The sequence below is a fragment of the Leptosomus discolor genome, chromosome 19 (assembly GCF_034619465.1).
Source record: "Leptosomus discolor isolate bLepDis1 chromosome 19, bLepDis1.hap2, whole genome shotgun sequence".
In the NCBI taxonomy this organism is placed as follows: Eukaryota; Metazoa; Chordata; class Aves; order Leptosomiformes; family Leptosomidae; genus Leptosomus; species Leptosomus discolor.
This window is the reverse complement of record NC_141409.1, coordinates 7,212,902-7,235,176: the sequence shown is the minus strand read 5'-3', so window position 1 is coordinate 7,235,176 and position 22,275 is coordinate 7,212,902. Positions and strand designations below refer to the sequence as shown.

Here is a 22,275-nt window from a genome sequence, read left to right as displayed (position 1 = left end):
ACAAACCTTTATCGCTGACCTTTAAGCAAAGATTGGATAGTGACCGCATGACAGAGAAAACAGTTTTTGAACAACCCTGAGAAATGGGCATTAGAGAGGATAAGAAGGAAGCAGGAAAGACAAAACACATCTCTTATCTTTAGCTGGGGTCCATGCAAGATGTTCACGTGCTATGGCAAGAGTACAGCAGAGTGTCACGGCATGAGCGATCCATCTGCAATGGCCATGAATATCTTAAACCAAAACCGAGGACTGGGGCATCCCCTTTCACCTGCCTTGAGCACAGTACATCTGAAACTGTGACTCAGGGTGTGTGTCCTTAACGTGAGGGAAGAAATAAGGAGGAAAGAGGTCAGGCATGTTTATTATTAAAAAAAACGATGCCGAGACGATGAAAAGGGTCTGCAAGGACTTTGCTTATGGGGAGGAGGAGGAATGTACAATCCAAAATTACAAACAGACTCTCCCTGTGGGATGTTGCCTATGTTTCACATTTCACCTATAAAAGAAAAACAGCTTCAGAGACCCTGAGGCCCTTCTTACGCCACACCACACTGAAAGGGGCTACAAGGGAAGTGACAGATTTGCAAGCATGAGGTGCTTTTGCTCTCCGTAGGATGCAGAGAAGGTCACTGTGCAAAAACCTCCTTTTGCCCTCGACTGGACATCTCTTTTCCCGAGACTTTCTGCTTAGCTATACAAGGGGTGCTAACACTGCAAAACTACTAGAGGTATTTTACTGAGCCGTGTCCTTCACAAGTTACAGATGTCCTGATTCATAAAACTCCTTTATGTGAACAAGTAGCTAGGATTTCCTCCACTTCCTCCACCTTTCCTCTGCACTCATCACATCATGTGGTCTTCTCAAGACCACTCTTTATTTCAGAGTTATATAGTAATTCCGCTTCTCTCTGTAGGAGCAGATGCAACCCTCTCTACCCCTTCTTCTTGCCTCCATGAAAACATAAATGGAAACAGAAGGATGACTCATTTTGTGGGAAAACTGAAGCTGTAAAAAACATTATTAAATTCTGTGGTCCAAGCTTTTGTGGGGGATGCAGAAGGGGTTGACTAGCATTGCTATGCTCTGTACTTGCCTGTCTAGTTGCTAGATACAAAGATATGATTTCTGCAGGAGTGAGATGTTGCCTCTTATCCTAGTAGATGCCTGGCCTCCACCACGTGATGCAGGCATTTGGGGTTGATGAGCTGCGCCTTGTAGAATATTGACTGAGGCAACATAGGAAACAAAGTCCAAAAAACAGTGAAAAACACCCTCTCATGGAAGGGAAACCCTTCTCAGCGTTGAGGCAGGCTCCTCCTCCTGCCATGGCAAAGGGGAATGGTGGCAGCATTTCTAAAAGATGCAGCATTGCAGTGAGGACCTTCTCCCAGGTGGATTGAGGTGGCAGCCTCCGTTAGAAGCCTGCTGCCCACACGCACCATCCAGCCACCCTGTCATCACGCTTAGGTTCTACCAGCATCTGATCTGACTGCTGTTGAGGGAAGGGAGTTTTCCTCGGCTGTGAGAAGACAAACATGTACGAGGCCACATACTTGGATGCGACCAAGACAGATGGGTTTAACAGGAGATCGCAGACACCTAATTAAATCTTCATCAACACATCCTCAGCAAGGCACCATGAACCGCAGCCTGGAGGGGCAGGCCAGGTGTGAGGTATGGGTTGTGCTCCAGGCAGCTATTGCTGCTCCTGCAGCCCTGCGGGGTCCCAGGGGAGTAACCCAGGGCACAGCACGGGCAGATCCACGTGGACGTGCAGAAGAGGTCAAGTTCCGTAGAGCTACGACAGGAGGAAAAAGGCCATCTCTTGCCAGGGAGGACGTGGGAAACTCTCGAAATCCCTGTTCCTCCTCAAACCTGGTCTAGGCCGTGAGTGACAGCAGATGGAAGGTGGGAGGTCCCCAAGGCTGCTCTCATTTGCCATGAATTACTAATTATGAAAGGTTACTGATTAGTGTCAGCCTGGAGCAGTGAGGTTTGGCACTCTCTGCCCCTGCCGACCCAGCATTTCAGGTGCTGCCAAATGTCTAGGGATTTTCTTTTTTTTTTTTTTTTTTTTTTTTTAAATAGGAAGTTTAACTCTATATTTACCAGCTTTCTGAAAACCACAGTGGAGGAGAAGAGGGGCGAGCCAGCACATTTATCCCCCTTCCCCTCTGGCCATGTAATGAGAGACTACTGCACTTCTGCAATAAGCCCTCACACCCCTTTAGGAAAAGCCTCTGCTTCTAAATGGGTTTATCAGGAACTGTTTTCCAGAGAATCCACGTGACATTTTCACACAAGATTCAGCCTTTGATAGCTGGGACTCTCTGGTGAAGATGTTGATATGCTGCTGGAATGGGCATGTTTAGCAAGGTTGACAGCTACTGTTGGCTGAGCCTGGGCATCATCTGTGCTTGCTAGTACCTGGTTTCATTCATCTTGCACATTCAACACACTTGGTCTTTCAGAGATGGACTAGCCATTGGAGGCGCCCACTTAAGGTCTCAGGAAAGACGCCCAGACAGTTGGCAGGTGACAGCTCAACCCCTATGGAAAATCCTGTGTCTTCAACCGATTTCTGAACCCTGTTCACAAGCTGGGGTGTAAACAGGACTCCTAACACAGCTTTCTGCTGTATGGGCTGTGCAGTGGCTCTGCACAGGACCATGCCAGCCCTTCCTCCTCCTGCAGCGTTCCTGGTGAATGCACTGCTGGAAAGAAGCACCAGCTCGGGAGTCTGAAACAGTTTGCTCTTCAAAGGGAGCTCAGGGACCTCACATGCTCTTAGAGTGTTACAGTGGGATGGGCGTGCTTGAGCTGCACCAATGTGCAGGGAATCGCTGCACGGTGGCTGCGCTATCACCCCCAACAAGTTAGCTAAGTTCACTCTTGGAATTGCATCTTCAACATCCAGCAGAGAAGGGAACTCTATTACTTGGGAGGTGACCAATAAGGATCTCTGCAGAGGCAGATTTTGTGTACAACCGTGGTCTGGAAATATTTCAAGAATGGCAAGAGGTAAACTCTCAGACTAACAGACAGAGAGAATAATTACAAGATTCAGGGAGGCTGCTTATGTTTCTGGTCATAGCAGTAGGGCAGTTTTGTCTGAAGAAGATGATGGAGGCTTATAATGAAGTCAAAATCTAAAGGACAGAAAAAGAGTAGTAGGCAACCAGAGAAGGCTTTTAAATTAGATGTCACAGCCTAAAATAACAATAGCAGCGGAAAATAACAGTGACACAACCGGTGAGAGATTACAGAGTGGGCTTGCAACACAAGTCAATCACTCTGCTCTAGACAGGATCTCTCCTGTGACCCAAGCCCAGCCGGGCACTAAATGAACACAGAGATCCTGCTTCTAATTTCCTATACGTGGGATTTCCTTAAGTTGGATATTTCTAAGACCAGATTCAATTAAAAAGCATGTGGCAAAAAAAAGGGGCAAAGAAAGATTTATAATGCAGCTTCTTAATAAAGGCTGAGATAGAAAACATTTTCACTGAAACAAGGCAGGCGGCAAGATGAATGATGATCCTGGCAAGGAGAGGGTCCAAGAGGCCAGGGTGTACTTCCCACCTCTAGCAACCTCCTCAGTCACTTCTGCAACTCAGAAGCCCTCACATAACATGAAATGTCCCTTCCTTCTACCACAGGAGCATTTAGACCACAAAATCTTTGAACGCAGAGTTTTTCCCTTGCTACAAGCTGAGCAAAAGCAGCAAGACCAGATATATAAATTTCTTAGCGGTACCAGAACATAAACAATTAAAATGCAAACGTAAACCAGCTGTAAGAAGGGATGAGTGTTTTTACTCATGATGCCGAATTCGGAGTGAGAGAAAATAAAAAGGCTTGAAGGTGCCATTCACTAAAGAAATGTGGGAGTGAGTAAATCAATGCAACAGCTTTTTGATCAGTTGGAAAAGGGATGTATTATAAACTGGGCCAACTAGCTGAACAGCAAGATCAACAAATCAGAAAACCAAATAACTGAAAAAACCCACAGAGCTATTTCAGGCCAAATCCTCCCTCAAACATAAGGAGAGCTGAGAACTTTGTCTATACTCATGCAAACAAGTGCAGCAAACTCAGATGCTTTGGCTAAAAACTGCAATGCCAGGGCTGCACCCCTTCACCTGAGCAAATGAGACTTGTGGCCATCAACGCCTAAGCAAGGATTTTCCTTTACCTTGCATTTCCCAGCCCTTTGGCTGTTGGGCTGCTGGAAAGGATAGGCACAAGCTCTTTGGAAGCTCTCTCTGACTCTGAAATCATTGTTGGTCTGATCTGAGTGTTTGATAGTACCCAGGATATTTGAACTAATGTCAACTCATTAGGAACAGAGGAGGGTTGAGTAGGAGGGATGGTTTGTCAGTCTTGGATTAGGAAAAGGCTGCAACGAAAGCCAGGAAGGAAGTCTGTCCTGTCCAAGGAGAATGCAGTGGGAGAGGTAGCTAGGGAGAAGGTTTCCTGCACCTCAGGAGAGAGGCTGCAAGACTGAGCATGGGTTTACTGAGGGACAATGGATAGTTCTGCACTTGGGAGTATTGTAAGGATAACCCTAGGGAGAGCTGCAAACCATTTGGTCACTGTGATAGTAGCAGCTGGAGAAATACTGGGGATAAACAGAGCAGTCTGTGTAAAGTGATGGAGACTGTGACGTCCAGGAAGGTTAATTTTGCTAAACAATGATTTAAACTTTGGCGATTCTGAAGATATTCAACCATTTATTTCAATGAGCAGATAGAAAAGTCTGTGGGCTCTAGGAATTAGTGTTGAGTCAAGACCCCAGCTACAATGTCTTAAGCTTGTCCTAAAGAAATATCCTTCTCTTGCCCTGTCCTTCCTCTCTACTGAAGTGAAAAGGTGGTACAGAGGAGAAATGGAAATTGCAGACACAGGAGGCCTGGTAAAGAGCTGCTATAATATAAGGAGAGTGGCATCAACTGGCTTGACGCTACTTCCCCCATGTGCAGTTTTGGGCTGCTAAATCATTCTCTAAAGGCAAACATCTAACAGGAGAATAAAACATCAGACAGGAGGAGGAGAATTCACTTAATGGTCATTTTCAATTGCCCTCCTGAGCAATCAGAGCCAACAATAAATGACTGCACCTCCCACTCTTTCAGACTAGATAAATCCTCCAGTCAAATATCTGTAGGAGGATGGTTCTCATGACAGTGAGACATTTACACACACAGCTTCATGCTGGTCTAGCTCAAGCTGTGTGTTTTTGTGCCAGCAGCACTAAATCATTGCAACCAATGCCCCTGTCCTTTTTTCTTTTTCTAAAGTGATTTATATCAGTTTGGCGTAAGGCAATTTCCTCTCAGCAGGAAACTGAACCGAGGTGAGCCTCTCCAAACAGGAGCAGAGGTACCCAACACAGAACAGTTTTTCCTGGGGATCCAGCTGGTTTGCTTGATCCACTGCATTGTGCTGCTTTGTCATATCGTGTGTTTCCAACAAATGCATTATGTCAGTGTTGTTAGGTCTTCATCCTCCTCCCCATCCCATCAAAACCATAAAAGCTCAGTGAAACACCAGCTAATCTTACGTTTCTGTCATCATCCGTGGGAGACAGAAGCTCCAAAGAGGATTTGAGCATAACTGATCTATACTAGACCTCCATGGAAAAGGGGATGGGACAGATATCATAAAAGAAAGAAAAATAAAAAATGCAGTGTCAAGATAGGGGGGAGGGTGGGAGGATGGGGGCAAAGAAACAGCCAAAGTGGAACCAGTACCATGGTGCTGAATAAGAAAGAGAAGCTAGAAGGCGGATTTCACATGCAAAATTAAAACACAGTGCAATAAGGGAGTATTCAGATCACCTTATCACCTTTCAGTCCATGTTCTCCAGGGTTTCCCATCAGCCCCTGAAACAAAAGAAAGTTCAGAGTGAGACTGAGCCACTGTGAAGACTTGCTCAGCTCTGACACGGATGCCCCTGACAGGGCTGGTGGCTCAGACCCATAGCATTGGCCTCCACAGCCCCAAGGCCAAATGCCAGCCTGCTCCCAAAGTGTGTTCCATCACACATTCTTTAAACACCCTTCATGGGCTGGAGGCATGCAGGGAAAATGCCCCTGGGATTCTCCATTGACTTACACCTACTGCGGATCACAAGTGGGATGTTGTGTTCAACAGTCCTGTTGCTGAGCCAGTGGACAAGCAAGCGTTACTGCTGCCCATCCTTTCTCTCAGGACAGACACCATTACCCAAGAGAGGAACAGACTAATCTTCAGCCCTGGCATTGAGGGACAAGAGCTCACACAGCTCAGTTATTCTCTCACCTTTAAGCCTTTTGGTCCTGGATAGCCTATCGGTCCAACAGAGCCCATGTCACCCTAGTAAGAGAAAGAAAATCGCCAAAGTCATTAGGTGCAAACCCAACAGATAGCTGTATGTGGTGTGAAATTCCTCTCCTATCTGGTCTCTCAGTATCCCTGAGGAATTCCACCACTGACTTCAGCAGACGCAGCATCCTGGCACGAGTCAAGAGACTTTCGATGGGTAGACAGCCTCTAAGTAAAAGCAGCACAGGGTGTTTGCCCCACAGGCATGTGAGGGAAGAAGAGCAGCTCCTATTCGCATCCTGTTCTCACCACAAAGAGACCCCAGAGCGCCCCGACAGCAACCACCAGAGGTGTGAGCTGTCCCCTGTGATCAGCTCACCCGGCCCCACCAGGCTGCTGCTCCTGTGCGCGGCCACAGCAATTGGGCAGAGTGTGCTGGATGCCTGGAGAAGGCGTGAGCATCCCACTCCTGCGCCACAGGAGACATGGGTGTTGGGGAGTGTGGTCAGACTCCAAAACCAGGAGCCTGAGGTCCTGGACCCACTTAAAAAATAGATAAGGAATTCAGGCTAGTAAATTAATGGCAAAATAATGGAAAATTAATTAATAAACCACCTTGAAGTCTGCTGTGGTAAGATCCGAGGAATTTTATTTAACATTATTCCTAACTTCTAAATGGATTGATTTCTGTCTTCCACTATTTGAAAAATTAAAATACTGAGCCAGTTTAAGACAAACCTGGTGTGTATTTATTCTCAGTGAATTTACTTGTGTTCTCAGAAAGAATCTACCACAGCATCCCTGGGTTCTCCAAAAGGAGTCTGAGGGTGTGTTAAAAAGGACACAGACGCAAACAGCAAAAACGGCAGTGGTCAAGAAACTTGGGTCACTACCGAGCTCCGATACCTAAAAGTGATATGAGGAGGAGAGAGGAGAAACAGGAGGTAAGGACAGAGGTGTCTCATCAGCACGGCCATTCTGCCGCAGCAAGAAGTCAGCGTGGCATCGTGTATTGGGACTTCGACAAGAAACTGCAGCACAGGAGGACACTGGAGCTCACGGCTGCTGTGTGTACCCGCGTGTGCATGCACAAAAGAAAGCCTTCAGTGGTCACCATTTAAACAGGCTGCTTTCTGCCCATGAAGGGAGTCAGTGATACAGCGCACCAGCCTTGCCTGCAATGTGTAAATAAACAGGGAAGGCTCTGCTGAAGGAGCGCTTCTCTGGTCAGCAGTCTTGGGCCCGCAGCCACGCTGGGAGCGCTGGGCTGCAGCCGCCTGAACAGATGCTCTTTTCATACCTCCCAGCATAAAGGCTTCTTGTAGAAACGCGTTTACTTAAAGCTTTGCCCACACCGTTAATTAGGAGAGCAAGAGGCTTTAGTTATATCTAATTCTGCTCTTCAGCCTCTCTTAAACAGCAAAGCCAAACACCTGCAGGGTGCGTGGAGGCAGCCGGGAACCCGGCCGGTCCCCTGGGGGAGGCTGTAGCTGGGAAGGAAGGAAGCGACTGAACGGGGCCCAGCCCGGAGCAAACACCCAGCCGCCCTCTCCGTGCCCTGCAGCGTGAGCCCTGTGCTGCAGACCCCAGGGAAGGAGGCTGGTGCTGTCCCACAGAGAGGAGAAGGCAGGATGGATGTGCTCCCTTCTCCCCAGGAGGATGGTGGAGGTCACTCTTACATCAGTCCTGTTAGAGATGCTTCAGCATCCTGAACTTAGCAGTTGCATGTTACCCTGGGACACATGATCTGACTCAGTTTGACCTGAATCTCTGTTTGAAATTTTCATCTGCTCAGAGTGGTACCAACTGGGAAAGACAGCAGCTGATTGCTACTGCTGCAGCAAGTGATTCCTGAAAAAACAGCACTGCAAAGGACCGACTTCCTGCCTTAAAAGTAAAGCTAGGAAGAAGCTCACAACAGGAAAGATGATTTCTTTATCTGGATGGGAAGGGAGAACAAATATTCAAAGTTTAAGACAGACTAGGCTTAGAAGCAAAAGGAGAACTGCTGGTTTTGCCCTTTTTCCAGCAAAAACATCAGAACCAAGAAGGTGACAGACTCCAGGTATCTGGTGATGGAGCTGAGCCCTGGTCTAGGACATGCAATGCTAGATCTCAGGGCCAGTCAGGGAAAAAACCCCATGGTTTAGTTGTACCTCATGTAGAATTTGGTGCCCTTTGGGTAGCTGCAGCCAATGTGAGACAAAACCATCATGATCACAGAGGCAGGTTAGAAACCACACACTGCCTGTCCTCATTTCAGATCAGCTCCAGGCAAAACGCATCCCTCCTGGCCCCTGTGACCTATCCCAAGCACGTAACAGCATGGCACTGGCTGGGCCAGCTAGGAGGGGAGGACAGGCAGCCTCCTGACTCCATCATCTCCCGAATGATCTTAATCACACCTTTTACTTTCTAACAAATATCTGTGAGATAATAGCAACTAGGTTAATATAAATCTTTCCAAAAGCTAGGAGAAATACAATCTAATTTGGACAATACCTTCAATCTTATTCTTTTAAATATCAATCTTCTTACAGCTCTCTGCCAGGAGCACGTCCTTTCTGCTGCTACGGCTGAAGTAGCTACTTTCGTCTCCACCAACAACGGGAAATGAAGACCTGATTTCTGGCTCCATAAAAGACTTCCTGAAGCCTTAATCCACCTGTGCCCTGATCCCCCACCTGCAAGATGGGCACACTTGATCCCATATTCTCTGCTTTTTGCCCCATGGAGTCTAAGATTTCTGGGTTTGGTGTTTTACGTTTGCGCAATGTCAGGGGCAATTGAGGACTTGATCTCAGCTGACATATAGACTCCTGTAATTTAAGCTATGGAAAGGCAAAAGGGGAAGGCCTTTAACCGTTCATTGCAAGTCAAGTTGTCATGGATTATCAGAGCCAAGGAGGAATCATTTTGAAAGAATGCTGTAGTACTAACAGAACCTACCACTTCTTGTGCATGGAAGGAAATAACTCGAAACAAGTTGTGAGACCTAAAAATAAACCGTAATATGTTCATCTGGGCATTCACTAACCCCCAGCACAGCTGCCAGAGGATGAGTTGCCACCCATCCTTACAGCCATTTATCTCCTGCTGGGGAAGAGTGTAACGAAGCATGGAATTTGGCTGTGTAAATAATTACCTGGATTAGTGATGGGATGGTGAGAGGGCACATAAAAGTCCTGTATACCCAGAGGACAGATGGTTCCTGCCCACGGCCTCTCCAGTGAGCAAGAACTGTGTGTCCTTAGGTTACTGCTTACAGGAGCTTGCCTTGTAAAAGATGACAGATCCCGGTGTGGAATGAATCAATATTTGCATCTTTGAAGAAACACCCTGGCAAATGTCTTCGAAAGGGTGAGTTATCTAGGAATACGGGCACTAACAACAAACCTTTCATCTGTTTCCTTTTGCTTAGAAAGGGTTTGCCCTCCTCCACCTCCCAGTCCACCAGGCAACCTCCTCTCTCCCCAGACATCATGCCTCCCCCATACAGTCATCCTGTTCACTGCCCTGCCGCAGAGAGAAGAAAATCTGTGCATAGTTATGCAGGCTGAAAGGGTTAAAGCCCTGAGAAGCCAGATCTCCATTTGTTTTTGTACTTACAATGAGTCCAAGGACTCCAGGAGGACCTGGGGCTCCCAATTCTCCCTAAAAGGAAAGATAAACGGACATGGTTACAGACAAACAGAGGCTGAAAGGCAGCTCAGTGTTCCAGGAGCTCAACGGAAGGGAAAAGACCATCCCTCCCCCTTCCGTTCCCCTCCCCAGCCCCTTCCTCAGCCAGAGTGATCGAGAGCTTCCATCTTAGCAGGAGCACAGCCTCTCCTGACACAGAGCTGCCTGTTGTTCAGCAGTTATTTGCAGGGCTGACCTCCCCGCCCAGGAGCAGGCTAGACAAAAGCAGCATTTCACTGTGCAGGCAGGGGAGCGGGCGGGAGCCTGCCCCAGGTGAGATGAAGGCAGGGGCAGGGAGAGGGACCAGGGTAGGGAGGGGACAGGGGGACAGCAAAGCTAAGGTGGGAAGGAGGGGAAAGCTGCTGCTTAGCGTTGGGAAAGGTGAGTTTTTTGGGAGTGGTTAAGGAACAATAAAGCCCATAAAAAAAAGGAGGACTTGGTGCTTCTGGTGCTGGTTGATGGGCCCTGGGAGTGTGTTTGGCACCCAGGGTGCTCCGAGGCTACTCCTCCTCTACCTAAGCTGGTTTAAGTTGGGGAACCAGCAGCATCCTCTGCACTCTGTCTCATCCATCTAGGATCTTGCCCAGTCCATCAGCTAGCCATTTCTTTAATTTTCAGAAAAAGCCCCTAGCCTTTGGGCTGCAGCTCGTCTGCACGGAGGTGGCTCAGCACCTCTGTCAGCAGCGAAGACAAGTCACTTTTAATGACACTGCAGAGAGCAGGATTTGGACTGCAGAGATTTTGTCTTGGGCTCTGTGCCTATTTGCCACCTCTTAGAGACCGCTCCCAAGCAGGGCATCTTGGAAAGCTCCAGCTCCTGTTAGAGGCTTCTCAAGAGCACCTCAGAGCTCACCATTTCAAGGGACAGACTGCTCTCTGGGTTTGTGGGGCTGCTTTGAATTCCCAGCTTCACCACAAACTCCCTCCATGCCAGCTTTCCAAAGACATGCAGGTGCCAGGAGTGGCGGCAGGTGCCTGGTGGCATTGCCAGGCGAAGGGCAGCAGAGAAGCTGTGTTGGACCCACACTAAACACCTATCTAGGTCCCCAAGTACTTCAGCAATCATGTGAGGCTCAGCCTGTCCCTGGGTCTCAGTGGATCACCTACTCCCTTGCTGCGTTGACAGGGGGTTGCTTGTCAGGGCAGGACCTGCTCTTACACACCTCCGTCTCCAACAGGGCCTCTCAAAACAAGTGTGTTGGAAATACTAAACTTCCCATTGGCTCAGACAACCCTACCCCTGCTCTGGATCATGCTGGCTACTTTCTTTGACAGACCAGCTCAGTTTATGATGTACATCTGGTGGAGTCCCCTTCAGTGCAATAAAGCTCCCCTTTTATGGAAAGATTTGCCTAGTGAAAGAATGAAAGAGAAGGGGACGCAATGTGACTAAACGTGCTCAGCCTCCTTGGGTAAAGGGTTACGTGTGTTTATTTTATGGGAAGTGGAGTAAAGGACTATTGGGCAAGCACACACAAAAAGCGTTTCATAATCTCAACCAGCCTAAAATTGCTTTTTTATGGCCGGTTCCTTTCCTGCATACTTGGGACATCTGTGGAGCAATTGTTCCTCATGGGTGGGATTTCTGTGTCCTCAAAGCTACTGTAATAAGGTCAGCTTCAAGCTTTCAATCAAGGCCTGGCATTACTAGGCTCAGCAAGGAGAGGGAATATCCCCAGGAATGCTGAGCACAGGAGCTGCACAACAGCCTGGATTTCCCAGTAAGCTCTGCAGGCTCCAAGGGTGGCTGGGATGCAGACTGGGTGGATGGTCAGCTCTTGGTCCTAGCAGTTGCAGGAGGGACTGCCGAGGTTTCTGAGTTATGTCATGTGGGTATTCCCCAAGAGAAAGGGTAAATGTGGAAATGCATGGCCTCATGGCTAATGCGAGAGGATTTCCTCTTGGAAGACGAGGGGCGGACTCCCCTGGGAGATCTGGACAGGACTAGTTGTTAATTTGAGCCATTCCCTGGCCTGGGAAATGGAGGATTTACAGGTGTTCTTCCCTGCTATCAGTAATGACAGGCTGGTCCCTGACCTGTGAGGGAAGTTGGGCTCTATTCTCCTTTTTTCAGTACATAAACTGGGCACTGGGACAAAAGACAAGGAGATGAATCAACAGTCCTTTCCCATGTCTAATTCCTGTGATTAAGAGACTAATTGGAGTGGCTAAAGCGGTCCGGGAACAGGGATTTGGAATGTGATGGCTCAACAGTTCTCAGCAAGTTGGTAGGAGGGAAAAACACCCCTGTGGTTGGAAGAGTCTTTGCTCTGTCTGGAGGGGATGGAAAGAAGATCAGAGACTGTCGGCTTCAGCCATCCCCATGCGACAGCAGAGGCAGCAGCAGCGTAAGTGCTCGGTGGAGCAGAGGATGGGGCAGTTCAGGACCTGTGGCAGCCTGCCCGCCTGCCTACAATTTAGCTGCATGCTCCACCTAGCAAACTCGGCATATTTGTGTGTTCCACAAACAGACTTTCTGGCATTTTTCTGCGTCTGTGACTCTACTTGTGACCCTGTGAACCTCCCTTTAAGTCAGCCGAAACAGTCTGTTTTCATTCTACAATCTCCAAGGCACATTAATATTTAAAAGCCGTTGATAAGATGAAAGACGAGCAATCCTTCTGGATGAATTAATGGAAGGGACATTTGCTTCTCTCTGATGCTCTGGGAACTGGCATTCAGCTAACATTGAGCACATCTTCTGAATGGGGCTTAGACAACTTGCAAATTTAAAAGAAAACAAAACAAGTTATTTGGAAAAAGAAATCTTTCTGACCTCCAGGATTCCTGCTCTGCCTGGTGGGCTGGCTGGAAATAGCAATACAATCTAGAAAGTCTTCTACTTTGAGACTACTGATTCCACTCTGACCCATGGCTTAAGTTGACTGAAGGATGGGAAAAGTCCTGCAGAAGTATTCCTTGGGAATCTAATTCTTTCAGTTCACCGCATTTGTGATTCTTGTGCCGAATTCCCACAAAGGCTGGACTGTAGCTGAGCTCGGCTTGGTGATTAGAGTAGTTTGTGAAAATAATTTTTATGCTGCATATAAGACGAATGGGAACATGAAGACACATGTGGCGTGGGTTACTTCACACAAATCATTCCATCAAACACCAAGAGCAGCACTGTGATTATGCATGAATAACAAGACAGCAGGAATTTCAAAGATGAATCAGTACCGCTCACATGCTAATTGAAGGAGAACCAACAAAGTCATTCAGAAAATAATTTAGAATAATTAATACATCTGAGAACTTTTGCAATCCACATGGGTATGTTTTGTGAGTAGTGGGAAACACAGCACAATCCCAACTGTTGGTATTAAGTCCTACAAGAGCAGAGCAAAATAAACCTTATCAGTATCCGGCTGCTTAAATGGTCTCTGTGACCATCCTGACCCAATTCCCAGGAGACACATCCCTTTCTTAGAAAGCCAGCAGGGGTCAGATGAAGACCAGAGAGAGGCCAAGAGCTCAGGAGCCTGAAGACTTCTCCCACTGCAGTCCTGGGGGCGGCTGAGGCATGGGGTAGGGCAGAGGAAGCCTGGACTATGGTGTCTTTCTCAGTGCTTCCAGACACCAGAGCAGGGAACCTGGCACTTCTTGCACAAGTATTAACGTTCACTTCAGATGAGGAAAGGTACTGAGCTTTGGAGTACTTCAGAAACTTTCTTCTACAGGTTAGTGAGATGCAAACCAAGTGGTTTTGCTAGCTTGCTAACCTGCATCACAAAATGAAATGGTGGTGAAAAGGAAAGGAACATGCTTCCTTCTCTTGTACCTCAGACCTCTAGACAATCGAGTACATGGGCTGCTCCTCTGAGGGTTCACGTGCAGTCAAGTAGCAATCTGTGGTGCTTTATGATGATATGTGCCTCTGTCTTTGGGCCCGTGTCTCCCTGCTGTGTTCATACGAAGCTTCATCCAGAGCACATTTGTCAACAAGGTGATTCCTGCGGCTGGCACAGGTTTTGATCAGGCCCTGTGGTATGGACAACAAACTCCAACCACTGTCTGTTCATCAGGAGCAACACCCCTACCCTTTCTCTCCTGGTTTTTGTTCTAGCCATATCCTCGGGATAAGAAAGCATCTATCAAGACCAAGGTGCAAGAAAGGCAACAGATGGAGACAGAAAGCAAAGGGCAACACGATGACCTGGCAGTTACAGGATGTTGAGTCGAACATGGGAATTCACAGCACACTTGAGCAGGTCAGGGACGTACATTTGTTTTTCAGGAGGGACAAAACAAAAATGCAGCTGCCACCAAACTTCAAAGCTTCTTTCAACTCTACCTAGCATGATGCGGAACAGTGTGCTGTCTGCTGCAACAGAAAGAAAGAAGGAAAAAAGCTATCAACTTACTGGGTTCCCATCGATGCCTGGAGGTCCTCGTTCCCCAAAATCACCAGGAAAACCCTGCGGAGAGGAGGCAAACACAAGTAGTGGTTACTGACGCACCCTGGTGTAAAGACAGACAGGTTAAAACCTGCTCCCCCTGCACTCAGTGCAGCACTTTGGGAGACAGCGGGTCGCAAAGAAGTGTGGGCCAACCAGCCTGCTTGTCCTCGCCCAAACCATTCTTCCTCCATCCGCTCAGTGAGGAGCTCTGTAAGGCCAAAAGCTCTGATTCACTGCTCTCTCCTGGGGCCAATGAACGGTAACCAGAAGTACTGTTACAAGCCTCGGCCCTGAGCTGCACATTAACTAACGGGAGCCATGAGAGGAGGAATCGACGAGGAGACAGGAAGGCTTTTTTTCCTTGGCCATGCTATGAAAAGCACCTAATTCTGAAGCTGCTGGACTTGACTTGTTCACACCTTGTCTTGCACACTATGTCCAGCCCTCAATCAGCCATGCCTTTTCTTAGCACCAGTTGTCAGCCCTGGGCACGCTTCATGTGGCAGGCAAGGCTTTTGCAGCACCATGTAGAAAGAAAATATGAATGTGCATAGCAGAGAGAAGGGGTGGAAATCAGTGCTTCTGTCCTCCTTTTGGTTCACCCAAGTATTCCAGTATGTCCAATAAAAAACATGCAGCCCTGAATATTATGTTCTGTAGTTCATATGTGAAATGATAATCCCGCATTTGGAAGATCAAACTCTGTATTTAAAGGTACAGTGCTTTCTGTCCTCTTTCAGGAAGAAATATCCCATTGATAGGATACTTCCTTAAAAGTCAATCTCATATCCCTTATGTTCTGAAAGAATTCATAGACCTCACTGCAATGACTAACCTCAAAAATAGATTGTCAATCTGAATTATTTCATCCTGCCTACTAACACAATCATTTGAACAGTACCCCCCCTTCTCATAGGATAGCTGAAGAGCGTAATGCCTGTTGGAGCCCATGCAGATGCTTAATGGAGCTGATCAAAGATGCCTAGTGAATTCACCCCAATGCATTCACGACCTTTCAGCTTGCCAGAGGAACAAACGGTTCCAAGCTCATTACGGTCCACACCCCAGAGCTGTGAAAGACCATGTTTACTACATGAAAAAGTCACCACAAAAGACTACTTCATCGTCTCATTATATCCGATACAAATTTGGAAGACTTCAAACCATTATAGAAAAGGGAGTGGAAGTACTGAGCCAGAGCCAGAACATGGTGGTATGACACGTTCTCTCTCGTGCTCTTAGACAGACCCTGTGCTCCACTAAGCCCCCCCAGTTCCCTGTTACAAACAAATCATACAGCAGCTTGCTCTTCCCTCTCCTGTCATGCTCTGTCTCCCTCAGAAAGAGCTTAGCAGAGGCGTACACAACCTCTGTGGTTGGTAAAACTTCTTAGTCACTGCACTGAGATTTTCAAGCAGGAAGCAGTTGAGTTTAAGATGGATTGGACTCAGTTTTCCCCCGAGCTTGAACTTCATTCAGCAAGGGACTGGCAGGGAGCAGGCTGCCAAGAGCTGTGAGGGACCAGCTCAACCATCAACAGCTTCAGCTGCAGTAGAAGGTGCTTTGGGGAGGCTGTGGCACTGAGGTAAGGGACCGCTGTGACTCTCCACTTCTTTTTCTTGCATGCCCCTTAAGATGAAGCGAGATAAAAATATGACGCAGCATCCACCTCGTTTGACTCTGAGCCAAAAGGGAAATCGTTGTCTGCTAGAAGAGCTCCCAATGGACACAGCATACGCAGAACCTAACCCCAGGCTCTGACTCCTAGACTTGATTAATTCAGCCAGGGCTAAGATCCTGCTTTATTCTCCACACTATTCTGACTGTGGGCATCAGGATGGAAAACTAAGCAATATATTTACACAGAGGAGGCTTCCTGGCCAGAGCATCTACCTTTGTGCCTCAATTCAGAGCGCGAATTTGTGAAGCAAAGCTCCAATCACCCCTGCTCCTTCTTCTGTTTATCACGGAGCAGTCTTGGAGAGTGAGCAGTATTGCTTAGATAAGGCTACACCAGATGTGCTCCAGAGTTCCAACTGCTAGCGGGTGCGTTACTTCTGATGCAATCTAGAAGTCACAATAAAACTGCTTTACACCCTTCTCTGGCTCCACCAAACTGTACGATACAAAGGACAACACAGCCACATCCTGGGCTAGCTAAGAGCTTAAGACACAGGGATGGAGCAGACAGGGATAGGAGGGTCCTTGCTGAGCCAGAAGGATGCTCTCTCTTCCTGCCTGCTCCCCTGTATACTGCAAACACTGATTGCTGTGGAAAAGTAAAACTGTGACAGCCAACAGCAATGTGCTATCTGGAAACCCATCAGCAACACTGAAAATGGAAATGATCACAGTGGACAGAACAAGAAAACTATACTGGGAAGCTCTGCAGTCAAAGATGTTACCCAAGATCTCCCTTCAGCTTTGAGGGTTTACAATTCCTGGTCAACACAACCAGGTAAAAATATACTCGGTCAAATCTGAGGTGAGAGTTGAGAGACCTGTTTAAGACAACCAAAATTTTGCCACCGACTTCAGAGCCGGTGCTTCACCTTTTCTGTACCAATTCCCTGCAGCGTTCAGTACGCACTCTTGAATGGACACAAGCTATCACTTGCTTGCTTGGATTGAATACTTCTATTTTATGGGCATCACTGTGAATGGGAAAGTTGTCTGCCTTTTTCCAGCTGGGCACTACATCCCTCAAGCCTATGCATGTACCAAGAAGCTGTGGTAAGCAACCACTGCAAACAGCCTTCTGCCATCTAGAGATAAAGACATCAAACGTAACAAGAAGGTGGGGGGGCCCTACAACGTTCTTTAATAGAAAAGGGGAAAAATAACTCTGCTACATGCTGAATCAATAAGATCAGAACAGAGATGTGTAGGGAAAACTCATTGCTCAGGAAAGAGAAAAAAAAAAAAAAAAAAAAAAGACGGCCTTGGAATATTTTGCTGTTTACAGTCATACAACTTGCCAAGGAAAATATGAGTGTGAACAGGCTGATACTGTACTTACACTGCTGCAGATTTCAGTCACAGCCTTCAGCCCTCACCCAGCTGCATCCTTCCTTTCTCGGAGGGCAGAGCTGGGTGCAGAGTGACCCATGGATGCCACTGAGCAGCCTGACCCTGGGGCTGCTGAGGTGTCTTCTGTCAAGCTAAGGTCTTGCCAGTGTGGGAAGGTTTAACTACTTTGAATAGTACAATTGAATCAATATTGCTAGAGCAGCATAATACCATCTAGAGGAATGCTTACTCCAGACTAAAAGCATTTTCTAAATTCAGTTTAAATCTCTTCCAGTGTGATATAAACAATGCACTCCTCTGCCAGAATAGAAGTGTCCAGATAAGGAACTCTTTGAATTCTTATGTTTCCCACTAATCTCTTTTTATGCCTCAGTTTCTAGTACTAACCTCACTGCTTAAAGATAAAGACATAGGAGATCTGAGGCACTTGGTAATCGACTTAATAATAGCCCAGCTTTTACACAGGCTTTCCAACAGTTGATCTCCAAGTGTATGAAACAGCAGATTATTCCTGTGTTTTGAAGGCAGAGAGCTGAGCACCTGAGGTCACTTGGCTAACACTACCCAGTAAGAAAGAGATTTGACAACAAAACCTGTTCACAGCAGCACACTATGACTCTCTCCACAGAGCTAGGGTTCCTGCCCATTGTCAAGATGGGATGGAAAAGGGTCAAAGTGGAAGGAAACAGAGGAGAAAACCCAGAACAGCGTGGGCTGGCATCATTGCTACAACAGCCAGGCCCGAAACAACACTCTGCAGCGAAGCCCTGTCTTTGCCAACACCTGATCGTCCTTAACACGCCATCTGCTCTGCTGGCGTGAGCACCCCTCCCAGCCTAGGCTCACAGACCACAGGGTGGTGGGTGGTCCCCTGGTACTTTTTGGCCCAAGCTCTAAAACAAACCTAGAGGAGGACAGAAATGGAAAGAGCAGTTTCAATTCAACTAGCCCCAGGCATTCTAGCCCAATATTTGAGCTTGGCAACACAAGTATTAACAGGCTTTTGCACATTAAATCAGACCAAGGCTAGTGGCTGTGGCATGAAGTCTGTTTCAGCATTGATACAGTCTCCAAAGACCCAAACCAGGTTGTGAAAGCTATCCCAACACAGTCCTGTGCGCAGCAGGGAACAATCAATCTTCTAAGCCCCTAATGAAAAAGAAAGCACTTTCTTTCCATGGGGTAAGCAGTAGCAGTTTAAACCACAATAACAGTTCCAGTGACCACAGTGTCCTAATTTATTGGATCTCACATGTCTGTAAAAGCTATTTTTTTCAGTGCCTTTCCTCTCCTGCCTGAGCCTGAAGGACAGAGATGTTCCCCAGGAGCAAAACTAGCACTATTCAACCGAAACAAGCAGCCTAGGAATTACAAGCAGACATTGTTATTCCATTTGTTTCATTCCTGTAAGCAGCACTATTGCTCCTCTCCCGTGCACTGCTCCAGCAGCCTGAGGAGCCCAAACGGAGGGAGAACACATGGGGCAGGAAGCTCATTTTATGGTGCTGGCGGACAGGCAGGTCGCAACTGGCAGTGCATTACAGGAGACTTGTGAAAGAGCTTAAAGAGCCCAAGACATCCAGAGTCTCCTGACCTTCCCAAAGCCAGTGCAGAGGGTTTTTTTTTTGGTACAGAAAATCCAGTTTTTCAGGGTGCAGCTGCTTTTCCAGGAAGACTGGTCCCTGGAAATTATGTTCAAGAATTGGGATGGCAAAGAACAACATCCTAGCGAAAAATACCGAGCCATGTGGCCTACCTGCTCTGTGGGAGGGAGGGGACATACAGAGGAGGACCAGGACTGGGAAGGGATAGCTAATGGCAGCAGAACTAGGAGGAAAATGCTCTACTAGCAAGTTCTGTTGGCCAAGGGCCAGTGGGGTGCTCCTCTGCAGTGGCTGAAGTCAGGTATGACAAAACTTTTGGCTCTGTGTCACAGCTGGGAAATACAGAGAGGAGGTGGGGAAAAGAAGTCCAGCTGAATGGATTTCATATTGCTGAAGGAGAAGTTCAATGAAAGAAGAAAGATGAAGCTTGAAGAGGAGTTGGAGAAAAAGCATGCAAGCAGATGCTTTACACTAAGCAAGGTCCAGGTGCTTCTGTGGTCTCCTGTCCCCACCCCAAACAGAGCTTTACAGTGGGTGCACAGTTTGTCCTCCCTGCACACAGTGAAGCTGAGTAACTACTATTAGAGAGGGAACTGAGACAGAGAGATGCAAACTGATTTATCCTGGGTAACGCTGAGAAGTCCGAAGCTGAACTGGTAACTAAATCTATCTTTGAGATCCTACAATAGTGCCTTAATTCCTTTTCATACACTCCCTGCAAAGGGCATCCTTTCATATGCCAGGAGAGTCCTGCTGAGAACAACCAGACCTAGACAGACACTGGAACCAGCTCCTCCTGCATCAGGGGATTACATCCCCCTCCACCTCCCCTTCCTTTCTTCCTCTGCTTAAAACAGAGTGGCCTGCCTGTTCTTGCTGTTGTCAGCCAAAGGGCTGCTCCTGGTCTGAGCAGACACCACCACTCCTTGTCTCTCGTCCCTGGAAGCAGCTGTTTGCAGAGAAGCAGAGACCGGTGAGATGCACCGTGTCCTTTGTTTCCCCAAGGCCTTTTCAGGTACATGCATGTGGGTGGGTGTGTTGTATGTATACAACATCTGATTCAGTTTAAAACACTTTCCCTGACGGAGTAAAGGAGGCAGTCTGGCAGCTTCTGCTCCAAGGAATCCTGGCAGGTCTTCACGCCAACAGAATCCTCCTCCAAAAATAGGATTTTATTTTCCTGTTGGCTGAAGGTGAAGCTGCTCAAACCAACCAGCCCTCCTGTCTTGTCTGCAAAAGACTCTATTTGCCAGTTGGCTCTGGCCAGGTGAATCACTGCCCAGGAGTCTCCCCAGGGATGGAGCTTGCAAGTCAAACAATTTAAAAAAAAGTGGTGGTGGTGGGGAAGTAGGATTGAGGGTGAGAGAAGGCATTCATTGGAAAAAAAGAAGGAGAATAAAATAAACAAGCGTAGCTTATGTTGGCAGCTTACGTCCGTGAGAGCATTCTTGGTGGAGAGCGCAGACGTGAGCCCCTCCACAGGTGGGCGCGAAGGCAAGCAGGCTGGCTCCGACCCAGCGCTGGTTCCTAGAGCAGAGAGAGTCACCCTAAAGGGAGCCTGGCAAATCCTGTCCTCCTGGCGTGCCTGCTCGCTAGCTTTAATTCCTGAAGTTGTACAGGACCCTTTGCCTTCTGCTCAGGCTAGACCTGGGACTGTGGCAGCTCTCATCCCTGCGAAGAAGGGAGGTGCCATCCTCAGCTGGGTGCAGGACTGACAGTCCTGCTGCAGTTCTGCTCCTTTGTCACCTGAAAGGGAGGTTTGCTCTCTCTCCCTGGGAGCATTCACAGCTCCGTGTCACATCCTTTCTGAATAAAGATCTCATGGCATTTTTAAACCTAACTGTCCCTCCAGCTGTGGGAGCACAGCCCTTCAGGGCAGCCTGTTCCACTCGAACATAAGCAGAAGTCCCCTGAAGGCCGCTCAGCCAAACGGCTCTGAATTTAACTGACAGCCCTGCCACCCTCTTGCCCATCTGCTTTGTCCCTGCCTGTGGGGCTCTAACAGAGTGCAGATTATACAGATCCAACTAATGCTGAAGAGCACTGAATCTGCCACTGCTTCTAATTATTTATGGCCAAGATCTCCAAATCAAGCAACCTCCTATTTAAGAAAGTCAAGCAGCTTTGATGATCAAAATGTTTTCAGACTCAAAAGCAATAGTTGTATTATTTTTTTCCTTATAATTTCTAATGAAAATAATTTTGGGGCTTTGATCTGATTTATGAATCAACATTTCCCTGAAGGAAGAAAGACGCTCTTGCGCTTAGGAGACCTTGGTTCAATTCTTCACAAGCTTTTGGAATGACTGTAGTCAAGTCGCTTAGGGGCATTCTTGGAAACAAACCGCCTTTGGGATTGTTTTCTTTCTTTAAGTAGAAGTTATTTGCTTTGGCATCTTTCAAACCCTTTTGTCTGTGTTTTCAGTACGTTGTTTTGTCCATTCTCTAAAAAATGAAAGACACGCTAATGCTGTCCACCTTGCCAGGTTATTTGGATGATGTAATCATGAACATAGGAACACATGCTGATATCAGAGTGATAAGTAACCATGCAAGCACCTCACAACAGAAATTTGGGAAACTCCAGACACATGGAACATAAAAGCCAGAAAGAGATGGTGACATTTGCTCTGGGCTTGTGCCTGCATTTCAGCGTGGTGAACCAGGACCAAAGGGGAGGAGAGACCAGCTGCCCAGTTTCAATGTCCAACTTAAGCATTAAAAAAGTCACTGATTACTCAAACCAAATCTGTTTTAAAAATTTAGATTAATAAAGAAAAATTGTAGCAAAGAATTGACTTGGATGGCTAACAGGAAAAATCCAATTCATGGGCTAAAACTTTCTCAGTAACAGAGGAGTTCTGTTGATTACTAATTTTCAAGACCTCCACTTGACTTTTCATGCACGATTAAAAGCATTTATTTATCTTTTTTAAATCAGTAAGTTCCTGAAGAAGGTACCAAACTTTTTGGTGCTATGCTGGGGCATGACACAAGACAGAGTGAGCTACTCAAGTCCTGTCCATCAACCCCTACAGGCCATTTATGCTCCTTCCTGCTCATCTTGTGGATTTACCTCTACAAATAGGTCCTCAGCCTGCACATTTCTCCACTAACTTTAGCTGGCCACATCTGAAAGTACATCTCTACATCTCTGTACGCACAGGGCCCACAGCTGAATCTGAACTGAGACACGAGATGGGAAGGAATGCTTTATGGGTTGGAGGATGAGTTCACCAAGTGCTCAGGT

At 47.2% G+C, this 22,275-nt stretch overlaps 1 protein-coding gene across 1 annotated transcript in view; it reads right to left on the bottom strand.

Annotated features, from left to right (window-relative positions):
* LOC104348963 (uncharacterized) overlaps positions 1 to 22,275 on the bottom strand; it is a 158,592-nt gene that overhangs the window by 80,601 nt on the left and 55,716 nt on the right. The window contains exons 13-16 of the mRNA XM_086475928.1: positions 14,356 to 14,409; positions 9,920 to 9,964; positions 6,308 to 6,361; positions 5,845 to 5,889 (exon numbers count right to left, since the gene is read on the bottom strand). Of these exons, the coding sequence (XP_086332054.1) occupies positions 5,845 to 5,889; positions 6,308 to 6,361; positions 9,920 to 9,964; positions 14,356 to 14,409 (198 nt within the window). The remainder of the gene's footprint in view (positions 1 to 5,844; positions 5,890 to 6,307; positions 6,362 to 9,919; positions 9,965 to 14,355; positions 14,410 to 22,275) is intronic.